The sequence below is a fragment of the Heterocephalus glaber genome, unplaced genomic scaffold (genome assembly GCF_053883595.1).
Source record: "Heterocephalus glaber isolate CG9 unplaced genomic scaffold, H.glaber_assembly_v1.0 deba00000676, whole genome shotgun sequence".
Classification (NCBI taxonomy): Eukaryota; Metazoa; Chordata; class Mammalia; order Rodentia; family Bathyergidae; genus Heterocephalus; species Heterocephalus glaber.
Genome location: NW_028258156.1, coordinates 18,275,548 through 18,291,363, shown reverse-complemented (window position 1 = coordinate 18,291,363; position 15,816 = coordinate 18,275,548). Strand labels below are relative to the sequence as shown.

At 37.3% G+C, this 15,816-nt stretch overlaps 3 protein-coding genes across 4 annotated transcripts in view; 1 reads left to right on the top strand and 2 right to left on the bottom strand.

The window, feature by feature from the left end:
• Positions 1 to 15,816, bottom strand: part of Immp2l (inner mitochondrial membrane peptidase subunit 2) — a 903,239-nt gene that overhangs the window by 424,868 nt on the left and 462,555 nt on the right. The window lies entirely within an intron of this gene.
• Lrrn3 (leucine rich repeat neuronal 3) overlaps positions 1 to 15,816 on the top strand; it is a 36,546-nt gene that overhangs the window by 1,442 nt on the left and 19,288 nt on the right. The window lies entirely within an intron of this gene.
• On the bottom strand, positions 7,333 to 13,980 carry LOC110348021 (PRAME family member 16-like). Its single transcript, XM_087206555.1, has 3 exons — positions 13,875 to 13,980; positions 8,236 to 8,600; positions 7,333 to 7,977 (listed from the first exon to the last, which is right to left on the bottom strand). The coding sequence occupies exons 1-3, from the start codon at positions 13,978 to 13,980 to the stop codon at positions 7,789 to 7,791; spliced, it is 660 nt and encodes a 219-aa protein (XP_087062681.1). The 3' UTR covers positions 7,333 to 7,788.

Here is a 15,816-nt window from a genome sequence, read left to right as displayed (position 1 = left end):
TTTAGTGAAAAGGGGACAATGTGAAAAATAAAAAGGGAAGAAGATTCAAATGATCTACCAAGAAAACTGTGCCCTAGTACTATAAATATTACTCATAGCCTATATTTCTTATCTTTAGTTTCAGAAGCAATGCTTTTGAGACAGAATTATTCAGTAAACTCTATGAGCATCCATGCAGTGATGAATCATGGAACATACTGTGGGCTAATTTTTACTTCCAATCTTGTAGAAGGAAGCCAGCTACTTAGAATATGCTTCCAAAGAGACAACATCAATTGAGGATGTTCGTGGAAAGCTTCACTACCCCTGTGCACAGGTCCTGTAAAGACATTGAAACAAACCCTGTATTTACATTTTGTAGGCTGGAGCTCTCTCTTGCCTTTCTTTAGTTCAACTAACCAGTTAATGGAGTCTGCTTCTTTGAAACAGTGTTATTTTTTTTCACATTGTAATTTCAGAGTTATTATTGATTTCTTAGTTTATAATATATGCCAAAACCAAAAGATAATAACCAGCTACTTAGATTCTGCCACTTTCCCATAAATGTGTCAAAAAACGCGTCAGTTTATAATATGTAATGTAAGAAGTCAATTCATTCCAGCGACCTTTGTAAATGATGACAATAAAGCAGCTCTGACAATCTGCCAGTGGCTTCGATTTTCCCTCTGTAAAATGAACAAGTTTCAGAAGAGGGTTCCTGCTCAGAGTGAAAAATGAAAGGTGCTGAAGCATTAGCTTGCAATATTGGCAGCCGTGCTCGCTCTGCCTCAAATGCCACATGCAATCTATAGAAAAAAAAATGATTTATTATGAAGAGGAAAGGTGTTTTATTTGCTTTTCTGCTATTCATTAGAAGTGTTGCTTTTGAAACAGACCAGATCTGTTATTTTGAGGTAGCTCTAAGTTCCTAGCCAAGAGGAAAGGCTTGAAGTAGACGTTCAATCTCCCAGTTTCAAACTCCTATATTATGTAGCATTGCAGTATCGATTTCAGCTTTTCCTAGACCTTTTCCAGGGAAACTTTTGATATTGAACACACACATTCTTAAATCTTACCCAGCCTATTTTAAAATTGCAATCAATGACAGCTAACAGGAGTGGGTTTACTCTTTAACCTTAGTAAAACTCACATACATATTTTGTGGATTTCAGAGGTCAGCAATGTGCCCACTGGAGTCTGAGAAACAGTCACTCCAGGCCCCCTGCATTGCAACTCAGTGTGCCAGTGAGTTTGGTGATTTGATAATCCGTGCCAGATGATGGACATATGAGTATGTCTGGAGGATTTAACCATTCATAGTCACACCCAGGCACGTAGAGACACCCGAAATAATAGCTTTCTAGCAAGACCAGCTTCAAAAGAGGGTCATTTCAGGGTGTTACTTGACACAAGCAACATATTAAGTTAGAATGCTAATGAGTAGGTGATTTTAACGAGATTTTTTTCTTTGGTAGTGACAACATTTATTGTTACTGGTTTAATAAACAGTGTTACCAGCTTTCTAGGCCAGCAGTTTAGGGATCTGTGAAAAGGGTGATTAACTTATGATTCATTGTCTGTTTTTTACTGGGCTTGTTGTTGTTGCTGCTGTTGTTGTTGTTGTTGTTGCTGCTGTTCTTTTTTTGTAAATATCTATTGCTTTAGCCACAAGATGGGTTTGATGTTGTACGTTTTTCCCCTCCTCTGATTTTTTTCTGCTATAAAATTCCCATGTAACATGGCATTATGAAATTTACTGTAAACTCACAAAAGGTTTGGTTGAATTTTTTTTAAACAACACTTTTGTAATTTAAATGTTACTACTTAATTAGCAATCCCCAAAGATGACCATAGATGAGGTTGCTGAATCTGAAGGAGTTCATTAAAAGGAAACCAAGAACATGCTAGAAAATGAGTCCTTACTTCTAGACTCAATAAGAATGCCCCCAAAGAGTAATTTAAAACCATGTGGTTCAAGCCAAAATGGAGAAACACTGGACATATGTGAAGCCCACTAGTCCTCAGTGTTTAGCTCCTTATGTATTGCTCTTAAGTATATGAAACTAAGTAGAGAAGGCAAACACAAAGCAATACATCAGTATATCTTGTCAATGCTGTCAAAGATAAAGATGCTGGTTATGCACCGAGTACTTAGGAAAGCTTCATTGTATAACAAATGAACACAGGTCTTGCATGTAGCTCACAGAATTCCTCCCTCACCTCCTTGCGGTAAAGTGATGTCCAAGAAACTACTGGTAGAACTTGATAGCAATTATTACTTTGGCAATAAGGTCAAGGAAGTCAAATTCTAATGTAAAGAAAGTAGCTAGTGTCAGAGGATGGGGAAAAGTAACAGGGAGAAATCAGAATGTTTTTTTAACTTGATAGAAGAGTAGAAGATCCCAAAAGACATAACTTAGAGGTCAATAAATACAAGATGAGAAAAGATATCAAGGCCTATCTCAAATCTTTGTCAAGTGCAGCACTGATCAAGTCATGTACTACATTTGCATAATTGTCGAGTTTATTCGTACTTCTTGCTGTCATGTTCATTCATCTTTAGACTATGGGGTGGGGGGCTACTTTTTAAAGGCACCAATAATAAAAACCATATTACATAGGTCATCATAGAAAAAGAAAAAGCAAAAAAAGGCTTTCATAGAATAACAGAATTTTTTAACAGAAAGTGTCGTACAGTAGTTAGTCTAATCTGCTCATCTGATAGATGAAGAAACTGAGGTCCAAAGGGTTTAGCATATTTATAATGAAAGATAATATACCTTACATATTAAACTATTTATGGGAGAGGCTTAGGAGAGCTTCCTCCACCATTCCATTAAATTTCAGCCTCCTCTATATTTCAAAACTAATATTAAAAAGAATTAGAAATATGTGCCAAAAATTAAAAGAATGCTTATCTAGATAATGAAGTACTCTAAAAGCAAAAGCTAAGACCCTATAATAAAGGGGGCAATGGTTTGTCAAATATATAACACGCAAATATTTCAAAAATATTCATCTTTTGGATATTGTATATCATATTCTTCTATGGTAAGTCATAATAGTTAGAGGACTGCTTTTAAAACATCTTCATATTAGTGCTATCTTTCACCTGTGGAGATTATCCAACTATGGGTCATCCACTACAAACTAAGTTTTTCTAAGAATTCTGAAGAGATGATCCACCTCCTTTTTAAACTTAGTTTCACTATAAATATTTTAAAGCACTTAACATATGCATACAAAGTCCCTTCTCAAAAACCCATACTTTGCTTGTACACCTCATTGGAAAACAAAGAGTATATTCTTATAATAGTAATTCCTCTTTCCTTCTACCCTCCCTTCTTCCACCCTGCCTCCCTGTCCTGCTTTATTTTTCATTTCCAGAATTAGGAGAGCATTTGTAGCCAATGAAATCTTAATTTCAGACTTACTTTTTTTCCTTTTTGGCAAATTACTATCTGTTCCTAAATGTATTCTCCAAATTCTGCTTAACACAATAGTAATTAATAAACTCAAAACATTTGGGAAATAAAGAAGTATACTAAAAAATTAACACTGATTGTGAATATCTGTGTAGAGCTCTACTGTCTGTCCTCAAAGCACTTTTTCAACACCATTTGTTCCTCACAGCGATCTGGTGAGGTAGGATAGGTGCAACGGTGATCATCTCTTCCATTAAGACTGGAGAATGAGGTTTTGTAAGTTATAGTCTTGCTAACGTGAAGGAGCCAGGGGCTCCAGAGAACAGGCAATAGCATGAGAATACCATTGATCGCTATACTTCACATTTCAAAAGTCATTCATAAATATCCATTCCCTTCTTCCTGAACTCCTATTCTGGATCTGACCCTACTAAGGCCTATGTTTTTTGCACCATACCACACTATATCTGGATGGTTGCTTGCAAACTGAAACCTATATGTCTTAATTTAAATCACAGCTAATGTTATGCTTGAGTAAGATTAGAGAAGTACAACCAACATCAATTCCTAAAGAAAAAGACTGTGTTGTTCTACCTATTGATCCATATGTTTGTCTGACAGTATTAGCACTGTGATAAACAGATACTTGGCAAAAGTCTCAAAAATTGAATATAATGGGATGTTCCAAGTCGCTGAAAAAAAAATACGAACAAAGACTTCGAAGTCATCTGAAGAACCACTCCTGGTTAAAGTCGTTTATCATACAAACATGTACTCTTTCCCTAGTCTATTGGGAGGGCATAGTTAACTATTCAAAAATAGTTGTGGGCCGGGGATTTAGCTCAGTGGTTTCGCCCCCTGCTGTGCAAGTGCAAGAACCTGAGTTCAATCCCCAGTACAAAAAAAAAAAAAAAAAAGTTGTAAATTTGCTAAGTAGTTAATTTGTAAGCTAATAAAGTCAAAATGCCAGTAAATTTATTTACATTATTCTGATAGCCCTGTCTAGGGGACATTTTGAATTTCAAAAGCAATATTATCTTTGAAATGAATGAAAACCCCTAGAAAACATATTCTAGAGTTTGTCCTCTGAAACTTGACTTCCAGAAGTGAAGCATCCCATACATAACCAGCACCTCTACCCAGAGAAGGTTTTACCCATCATGAGTTTTTGCATGACTGCATTGAAAAGGCTCACCAAATGAATTAAAAGCTTTACATCAACATGCAATATTTTCTAATTCCAGATCTAAGTCCCCAAGGAACCAGAGGAGGGTGGAGGGCAGTGTTTCTGTACGCGTACAAAGTAGGGCCAAGAGGAAATGGGTGATGGTGTTCTCCTGGGGCCAAGCTCACTAAGGATACATGGGCCAAGCAGCAGCCTTCAGGAAGCTCAGAACTCACCACACTTATGAACGATATGAATAATAATCAATATTTCAACTATAAAAAGTATATAACAGGCTCATTTTTCCTGTGGTAGAAAGGACTGATATAGACTTATAAACTTTTCTAAAATTATTGCATTAATAAATGATTAAAATAAAGGCAAATATTTCATTATAGCAACTCCCTAAAGTAATATTTGTTCCATAAAATCTTATAGTCTCATAATACCAAAAGATAAAGGAATTTAAATAACATTGTCAAACAATTTGCAGTTTACTTTTGTTAAGGAAAAAGAATGAAAATTCAAAAAGGTATTAAAAACAGATATGTTTTCAGAGATAAAATCATATTGATCTTTATGTCCTCAGAAATATTTTCTTCATCTCTATATTTTATGCCCAGGAAACACGGATCTTATCACTGTTTGTTAACAGTGTTTCAGGCTGAGTCTGTAACTCCACTTTTATCAAAACTCAGTTACTCAGAAACATCGAATGCTGAATATGTTCTACAAAGAGTATTCAACATCTGCATAATACATGGGACCACAAGGACCAGACCGTAACTAAACTTTCAGTAGTAGCAGGGCATAATTTCAATATACATCTAGAAAGATTATATTTGGGTTTGTAAAAAGGCTTCAGGGTTGACGGCCTTATACTGCAAGTGCCTAAGGCAATGAGAATCAAAAAGTAGAGTAGGCAAAAGGGTCCGAGTTATAGTGCTGTATCACTAAAGAAAAAGTACAATTGGATAGAAAGAGCAAAGCACTGTGACCACCACATATGGAAATGAAATACACTTTAAGCATATATAAACCTTGGAAGCTCTATTTATGTAATTCTTACACGAAAAATACATAAAATGTCACTATGAGATATGAGCTTAGACTTTATTCATCAAACTAGTCAATTTGTTGTGTGAATAGCTGAACTGATTCACTTACCAAATGTGTAATTTATAGTGTTCCTCTCACTGTAGTTTATCACCCACACATTCTTTTTACACAAACACTGTTGCTACTCAAAGGGTGTCACAAAGGTGATGTTCAGCTAACTCTTAAAAAATCAGTGAGCCAACTACAATTTCCTTGATCAGTTAATTTATTTTTAAGGACCAAGTAAATTCCATGTACATATCAAAGCCCCACTTTTCATTTCCACTATAAATTGCCTCACAATGTGCTGCTACTGGACAAAATGGTCAAGGAAATGGAGAATTAAAATGAATGTTATCCCATAAATTAATGTGAGCAGAGTACTTCTAGGCTAAAATTTCACCACCTCTCTTAGTCCTTGCCTGTCTCAGGGAATGATACTAGCAATTCTCACATGGTATATTTCTGTCTTCTGTGTCAAACACTGTGCTCAGCTCTTAACTTGCATGTTCCCATTTAACCCTCACAGTAGCTGCATGAAGTACTATTTTTAATCCTTTTTTACCAGTGAGAAAATAAGGCGTAGAGAAGAAAAGTAACCTGTCACAACCAATTAAAGGTGGAACAGGAAAAGAAACCTAAGTCACTTTGGCTCTAAAGAACATAACTGTGTGTGAGGCAACACTGCCTCTCTGTATTGCGGAAATATAGCTGTCTACACCGCCTCCCGGGAGTCAGACTCCCTTTCAAAATACAACTCTGTCTATAATTCCATACCATGTATTATACACATACTGGAACATCTCTGCAGGATCCATTCATACTTTCTCCTTTGCCTCCTTCTTCTGTTTGTTTCTGGGAAAGGGATAATGATGTACTTAACTTGTGTTTGAGTATCCCTATCCTTTAGATTAACTGAAATGATCTTTGTAATTCAGTTCACAGATCCAGCTGTGAACTGGCAGCATATACTCTTCTTCTTTAACCATTTTTCATCAAGTAGAATTCAACATGCTTCTTTACCTGAGGTCATGTAGTGCAATAAAGGCACAAAGGAAAAAATGCAAAACTTAGCTCACAGGGCTCAAATTGCATTATTTATTTATAACAGTCATTCTGTAGACTCAATCTCAATTTGTGGGCTCTTTTCTTCATGCATATTCTTTTAAACAAGGAAGATGAAAACAATCTGAATACTATTTCACTGCTAGTGTGATCATCAATTTTCAATGACATCCATCAGTCCTCCTATTAATTACCTTAGCTCTGCACAAGTTAACTGATGAAAGCTGTAATTCATTTTCTAAACTGAGCACACTAGTCAAACCTAAAACTTCAGCAGAAGTGTTCTACACCAGCTGTTTATAAAACTTCAGTGTTTCTCGCTAAGCAACTTTCTCTAAGGGTATCAGGGGAGTCCTTCAACTTGACTGTCCTACATAGAAAAAGCTGAACGAGAAATGAAGGAAAAATGTTACCAAGGATTCCTCCAATCATTAGGAATAGGTCTAGAGAATTCATGTTCACATATATTATGAAATTGAAGAATTTTTTAAAAATCAAAAGCTCTTAGACAACTGGAAAAAAAAGAAATTAACTTTGAGGTAATAAGATTTTAAAATAATTTTTGTATCACAAATAACCTAACTCAAAACATGCAAGAAATAAAGAAGGAAATGTTTAATTTGAAATTAAACTTTTTACATTTTCTTTGGTATTTTTTTTAAATGCAACTCTCTTTATTTCAGATCATTTCTTTACAATCAAACACATATTCATCTGAAGCCTGAATTTATAGCTAGAAACTCAGATTCCTCTTTCTGATGCTTTCTAGGACCTGAGTCTACAAAAGTCACTTTAACTCTGGATCCGATGATTCCCCAAGTTTGCTGTCTGACCTACCTTTTTCTCATTAACATTGAAACAAAGGTCCTGTGTCCCTGGTGCCCAATGCAAACATAGGATACTTAAATCCAACTAGATAGTGATACAAGTAGGCCACGAAGCAGGGTGCAGTTAATAGACTCTATAGTTACAAGGGAGCACACAATGAGCAACACAAAACCGGACTATCCTGGGATGGTTTAATGGCTGCACCATCCTCCTTAGCCCACCCTGAAACTAGTCCAGTCTCAGCCAGGAGACATTCAGGCGTAAGTTCCTCAGCCTTGCAGTGTGACACAGCAGGCTATCCAGGGTGGCTATGGACATGGAGTTCCTCAAGTAGCTGAATGTAGTGAGCTGGAAGCATCGGCTCAAGGTAGGGCATCTGTGATCACACAGGCCTGTACATCCGGAGCAGGCACTGGCTCACGATGGAGAGAGAGTCTATACAAATCTTCTCCAGATGGTGACGCTTACAAAATTGAGAGGTGCTTTGGGTGAGCAACTGCTCTAACTCCTTTGAGGAAAGGAACTCAGGCACAGAGATGTCAGAGATGATTAGTGTCTGAAGATTTTTCATCTCAACCAGATAAGGGGCCAAAAGAGCCAAGGTGGATAATGTCCAGCAGTCACCCAGTTCTGCCACCTGCACAGAATCAAGGTTCAGGATTTCTATGATCTCTATGATACTTTGAATGTCTGCTCTTTAATGCACAGCTTCGGACAATCCAACTGCACCAGACCTTTCCTCTGCTGGATCCACTTGAGGAGGTAGGATTGGAATAGATACAGACATGTGTGACTGAGCTCCAGGTCTACAATCACCTTGAGGGGCTGCTTTTCTGCCGCCCTTGGCCCACTCTTCTCTGTGTTTCTCTTCTTCATGGCTTCTGAGGAGGAGCAGGCTTCCAACTTGTTTCCAGTCCAGACTCTCCAAAAGTTGTTGTGCTTGTCCAGCAAATCTAGCACTTGCAGTTTTAACCTCCTGGAGCATATTTTCTGGCTTAGCAGCACATCAATCCCATCCAGTACAGCTTGTTCTTTGTTTACTATGAAGTAGAAGAAGAGGAGGGTAAAAGGAAGGAGAGGGAGATATTGGCCAATGCTTATTTAACAGGCACCATAGCCTGAACCCTGGCTAAGCTCTTTATAGAACTCACCACATTCACCTTCACAGTTCTGTGAGGGAACTGAGCCCTAGAAAGTGGCAACATTTGGCCAAATTGACCCAATGGCCAGGTCTTATTTGAACCTTAACTGACTTCAAAATGCATTCTAGAAAAAACAATGCTAGGGCTGGGGATTTAGCTCAGTGGTTCCACTGCCTGCCTTCCAAAGCACAAGGACCTGAGTTTGATCCCCCGTACTAAAAAAAAAAAAAAAAAGACAATGCTACTGTGCCTCCCATATCATATGTTTCTTAGAATAAGCATACGGTATTTCTCTTCAGGAAAGCATTTGACTTTCTCTGCAGAAGCATCCAGCAACAGGCTGGTTCTATAGTTTTACTTTCCTCAGCAAAGACCAAGGGACTTACACAATAATTAATCAAACTTCACAGTTCAACCACACAGTATTACTTCATTAGTATAATCTTATTTCCTGAATAGTCTCATGAACACTTAATATAACTTAACTAATTTAAAATAAAAGTATTACTTGTAGATTTTCTGCTTAAACATTCTCGTTGAACCATGTAATTTCTTAAGTGTAATGTGTATTTTTTAAAAATGATCATGGTTGAATCCTAGAAGGACTCATGAACATTTAAGGGCTTTATTGTATTTTAGGAAATGGAAGTAGTTGTGAAACAAGGAAACTTTTCTTGACCATAAATATCTTACAAACTGAATAGGAGAATAGGGTACAGGTTTCCTTTTAATCCTAAATATTGATTCTTAGATTGGGAAATATCTTATAACTCTTTTATGTTTTTCTATATTTTGAAAACCTAGGAAAGATGAATACTTGTAACTTTAAATCTGCTCCATAAAGAATTTTTCCTATCTTGAATGGCAACTCCTCCTCCCAGACCACCTCCTCCTGTCATGGTACATGGAGTTCTTAACCCCATTTATGCATGGGGTTTTCCTTTTTACAGATTATGTCTAATTTTAAAGCAATGTGCTGCTCTGTGTTTTACTTGATAGAGATCTCTATGACTCTTTGAAAGGAAATTCTGAAATAATATACCATTTATTCATTTAGACATGCCACTTCATGGTCATGTAAGGGATAACCGTGTATACAGATGGTCATGCGACATATTAAGTAGGAATGATGCATCTGTAACACTGTAAATAGAACCAATGTATGTATCTGTGTCGGTCTATATCAAAGTCACTTGGGTGCTCAGACTCAATGCCGTATCTCAGAACCTCTAAGAGAGATGCCTAAGAAGCCCTATATACATTTTGCACAAAGTTTCATAATTAATATGGGGGAAAGATTATCTTTCTATGTCTATTGTCTGCTATTTTTGTTTTCGATTAAATAAAAGGTTTTTTCTGATGATTAATTGCTTGAATTATACAGAATATGCATACAATAGGTACCCTGCATTGTATTTTCCCTCACAGGATAGAGAAGAGGCTAAGAAAGTTAAGGCTTTGATTCTAAGACATCTGACTGAGATATCGAGTGGATAACCTCCGTTAACATTCAATGGCATATGTTTGTGGTGAACAGAGTCAACTGCCCCTAACCTACAGAGGTGCACCATCCATCATCATTTCTCGGCTCACAGATGATGTCTGTATGGAGCAGATGCCTGCTTTAGGAGGAACATCTACCAGAAAACTTTTTAAAAGCCCTTTTGTTTATGTTTATGAGTTCTAAATTTTTTTTTTTTTTTGGTACCTGGGATCGAACTCGGGTCTTTGCACTTGCGGAGCAGGTGGCAAAACCACTGAGCTAAATCCCCGGCCCCAGTGAGTTCTAATTTTTATATATTTGAGACACTTTATCTAGAACTTAATTGAGGATTAACCAGAAAGTGCCACCAGGGCTGGATGAATAGTATACAGTCTGTTGATTTGCTTTCAAATGCCACTGAATAATATGACAAGTCAGAATTAGCACAAGAGAATCCCAAAATGGGGAGAGGTCTCACAGATCCTAAGTCACTTTCTCAAAGACTCCACTGCTTAAAGACATGATTGGAACCCCAAAGCAGGTGATTTAATCCTTCCCCAGTGGGTATTTCACAGAACACTGTGATCATCAAGATTCAAAAATGTAGACCACATGCTCCTATCAAATCAGTCTTTCTTTAAGCACCAAAAGGCACCAAAAGTTCCCAACGTAGTCCCATAGAGTAACTGGGCAGTGCTGTGAAGGATCCATACTCATGCACAGTCTTGACAGCTGGGTATGGAAGAACCCCAATCCACCGTCACCCAGCCACCTTTCAAGATGCCTCTTTAGATTGACATTTTATTGACAGTGATGTGTTGCTGCTGTTCTGCATCAGGAATGTCAATTACTTGGGTCTGGGGTTTTGTGCTGTAATGTCATTTTAGATGAAGAGTTGCTTTGCTTAGTTTTTTAAAATGATCTAATAAAACAAAGGGGAAAAAAGAGAAAGGCACAAGAAAAAGAATGGCAACTACAGAAATTGCCAAACATCATATTTATCCAAAACACAACTAGAATGATCCAGCTTCTTTGTGTTATTCTATTAGAAGCTTCTACTCAAACATTCTGTCCCAAATTTAAAAGGTTCTTGTAGGGAACAGGGGAAGGGGACGTTACCAGAACCTCTGCAGTAAGTCCTAGTCTCCTGCGAGCCACGGCAGCACATGGCGAATTACAGGAAAGGTAGACAAATGAGACTGAGAAGAAGCTGAGCTTTGGGTCTGATCAGTGCTGCTCTGGGCAGCAAAGACAAAGCCCCCTAGCTTGCAGCACTTTTTATTCAGTACATGGGGAAACAGATGTAACAAGTGAAAAATGCAGAGTTCAGTACTTCACATTGGGATAAACAAGGTATAAAAAGACGGGGGGGGGGGGGCAGTGGAAATCTAAGGACAATGAGGAACTATGCAGATGAAGATTTGGTTCCTCCCTGGCATCTCCCACAGGTGTGTGTGGTCTTGTCCTGGAGTATTACAGCCTCATGGGATCACTGAGGTCTCAGTTGTGACCTGAGGCCAAAATGCAATTATGTCTGGAATGCCATAGCTGGCCTGTAGGCAGGAGAACTAGGCCTACTCAAATGATTTTTCCCTAGAATTATGTAGCATTCCTCCCAATAGGTTCTCAGTCATTTAGTCCTGATCCTCCTTGCTAGACCACAGAAGGCCTTATGACATACAAAATAATTACAATCTTTGAACATTATAAATCTCATTGCAGGTATTTTTTAAATCTTATAAAAACCTTGTAACGTTCCTCCCAAAAGACAGCAGAGTAACTTCAGAACAATGAACACTCAAGACCCTGAGTTGCTAAAATGAATTTTTTAAACTACTGTAAGACCAGAAAATGTTCATTTATCACTGTGACTTTACAGGATAGTTTTTGTTTCTCTCATTTGTACTCTGATTAGCAGTTCTTGTGCATACAATTTAATGAAATATAAACCTTAACCATCTTTATAAGATTTTATTTTCCCCAAAATGTAATCACATGTTAAGAAATGACAACTGCTCTATTCCATCAGTTCAGGAAAAAATGTATTAGCATTTTTGCAGATTTATAGTTAATAATTATATTTCTATATCTCTAGTCCAATGTCAGCAAATATGAATACACATGTGCACACTTTCACATGCCCACAAATAACTGATTTCTTTTTTTGGTGTTGTGCCCAGATTGTAAGGTCCCAAAGACCACCAGGAGGCCGTTTCCGATGTAAGCACATGAGGGTCATTTATTCAAGCTTAAGCAGGGACTCTCAATTGTCACCGACACAGCGGATCGAGATTGAGAGCCCCGAGTTCCAAATTAGCGGGGTTTTTATAGAGGTTACAGCAAGGTTTGGAGATTTTCTACTTAGCAGTTACACGATTGGTTAACATTTATCGAGCATGAAGTGTACATTTTTGATTGGCTGAACTCATCAGGGGTAAGGGGGGATTATGTATAGGTTTTACAAAAGAAAAGAAGGACAAAGGTTAGTGGGCAACTGTCATGTATTGATGGTCAGCAGACACGGTGACTAATGGTCACGACCACCCAGCATTGACAGTCAGCACGTTAACAGACTGTTCCTACAGATAGTGGGCCCAGGATGTTCATTTCCTGGGTAAACAGATGGCTGAGTAATTAACTTAGGAACTTTAGTTTGTTACAGATTGTATCTTTTGTTCCAGAGCAAACACATTTTAACCATTAATTTGAGAGGCTAGGGGAATGGTGGATTTTAGCAAAATGGAGTCGCTTTGGTCTCACATTGGTACCGTGGATTGAACTCAGGACCTTGCGCTTGCGAGGCAGGAGCGATGCCACTGAGCTAATTCCCCAGCCCTCAAATAACTGATTTTTAAAGACAGTTTCCAACTGTTAATAGTTTTGCTTGGTTATAAATATTTAAATAAATCTAATCACAGTTGTTTCTGGTTTCCAATGATGTTTTCCTTCTTCAATGTCATACAATTAAGATGACAAATACAGCAGCAGATCTTAAGAGTTACACAGAAATAAGGAAGGAAAAAAACTACTGTGGTAGGCAAGTACAATTCTGTAACGTTTTATGGAAATCAGAGTCAAATGCCATCCAAGTAAACTGTTTTGCTCTGCCACTTCTGTTCCCACATCTTTACATCTAAACTAAATTTGTTACAATAAATTCTAATAATAATATCATTATTGACATTGATTTTGTAGTGATTAACATTTAGTAATTACTTTCTGTGTTTTGGGGATTAGTGCTAAGAACTTTTATTGTATTAATTTATTTAATTTTCACAAGAACTCCATGAGGCAGGTATTATTATCGCCACTGATAAGCAAACAATGACCTGATCGTGGCAGAAGAGCTGGAGTCCATGTTTGATCCCTGAATTATTGGTCTAGTTCTACTGAGCAGCAATCTGAGTGCCAGAGAGCAAAAGAGAAAGATAAAGGATTTGCATGTGCTGTTTAAGAAATTTGGGAGAGAAGTATAGAACAAAGTTGGAACACTGAGAAGTGATACTCATGGAATACATGCTTGGAGAAAAAACTGTATTTTCACTTAATTTCTGCAGCATAACACCGCTCATAACTGTGAGCTAAGACCTATATATATATGCAACTGTTATGATGGTCAAATTTACTAGAGAAATGACTCTTGCTGAAGATTCTACCCTTTCTTCATTCATTCAGGTACCTATACATACCTGTACTTTTCACCTCTTGAGATAGTTTTGCAGAGGTGGACATCAAGAAACCCCAAATAGAAACAAAAGTCACAATTTTCTTTGTCACACTCTCTCTGTGTCCCATTTTCCCATTAATATTACAGTTCTCTCCTCCACAATTTAAAATTGTTTTAGGAGAAGATGATAATTTCTTTTGTCATCTGTATTTGATTTTTACCAAATGTCCCCTTTTCTTCTCCCTTCTGTCACTAGTACTCCAAGTTTATGTATTTATGTTTAGTGCCCTTGTGCTGTCAGTTCAATAACTAATATCATATCAATTTTTAAAAAGGACTGGACTAGGGATTTAGCTCAGCGGCACAGCGCCTGCCTGGCAAGCGCGAAGTCCTGAGTTCGATCCCTGGTACCAAAAATAAATAAATAAAAATAGAAAAGGATTAGAGGATAAGTGAAACTACTTAGTATAGCTGCCAACAATAGTATTCAACAGTGCTAAATAATAGTCTCATCATTAAGCCTCTAACCTAGTCTTTCCAGTTTTGGCTTCTGGAACCAAATGCAAAAAAAAAAAAAAAAATTTAAATCCAGGCAATAGGAAGGTTAGTGGTAGGAATATAAAATACAGGGAAAATTGCCAAGGGAGCACAGAGATGAGATAGCAACAGATTCCCAGTAAGCTGGATATTGCACTTCTAATCAAATTAAAAATATGAACCAAAATATTTAGGTTCTCTTTCCATTGGAAACAGGGATAAAATCTACTCTGCATCTAGGGACCATTCTCAAGACAGGAAAAAAGCAGATAGGGGGATAATTTCATAAATACAAAGGGGGAAATCAAAAGTAAGGGAAGCAGAGTTGCAGATGTTATAGGGGTAGCAATGAGCTTGAGTTCAAATTCGTGCCATCGCCAGAAGACAAAGAGTAAAGACCATGGAATTTCAGAAGCTCCCAGCACAGTGCTATTTCAATTTCCACAGCAAAGGTCTCATTGAGACAAAAATGAATTCTTATCTCTGTACACTGCAAATATGTAATAATAATTTAAAAATTAATTTCATTCTTCTTCATGAAGTAAAGAATGTGTTTATCAAGATGCTGAAAAATTCCCAAACAGGTGCCAAACAGCCTTCATTTTGCAACAGCAACCGTCTATAAATCTGACATCTAGTTATTCCAGGTAACATCACGAATGAAACCCAAAAAATATTCAGCCGAAACACGAAATATTCAATTTGTGACAGCATGGTGAAAGGAGCAGATGAGACCCAAAAAGTACAAAAGTATATAAAATGACCAAATAAGAATGCATATGCCACCATCTTCCATGACAAGAGGAATTTATTGACTGACAATTTACATCTGCTTTGCTTCCTTATTCTGCAAGTCACAAAAATGGGTTGCTGTGGTAACTATGGCACGCAATTTAGCTTGCTGGGGGAAAAATTCTTAGCATACCTTCTAAGACACAAATACAGCATGTATTTTTTTGTTCTGCCCATCCTAGAAAACTAATTCTGACAGTAGGCCTGTTTTCTCATACCTTTAAAAATGGGCTTGCTTTCTGTTCTTTTCACTTATATATGCTACCAATTTATGCAAAACAGGAAAAAGAAAAAAACTCCATAAAAATATGAAGAGATAAATACAGATGTCCTAAATCACATGAATGTGAGAGGGCCACTGTCTTTTATAGCATCCACACTTTTATCATCAACAGCTCTTTTAACCAGTTCAATTCCGTGATCTCTGTATCCAGTCCACACCCGATACTCACTGGAATACACTACAGCTCAATTCTTAATGTACCAGTAAAGGCAGGTTTATTTTTCTAGACCAGAAACGAGAGCAAGTACAAATAAGAAACTGGTCATTTTCTTCAAAACGGTCTCACAATAACATAAGACATAGTCTGCTCACAAGGATACTAAGCAGTTACTCAGAATTTACAATACCAACA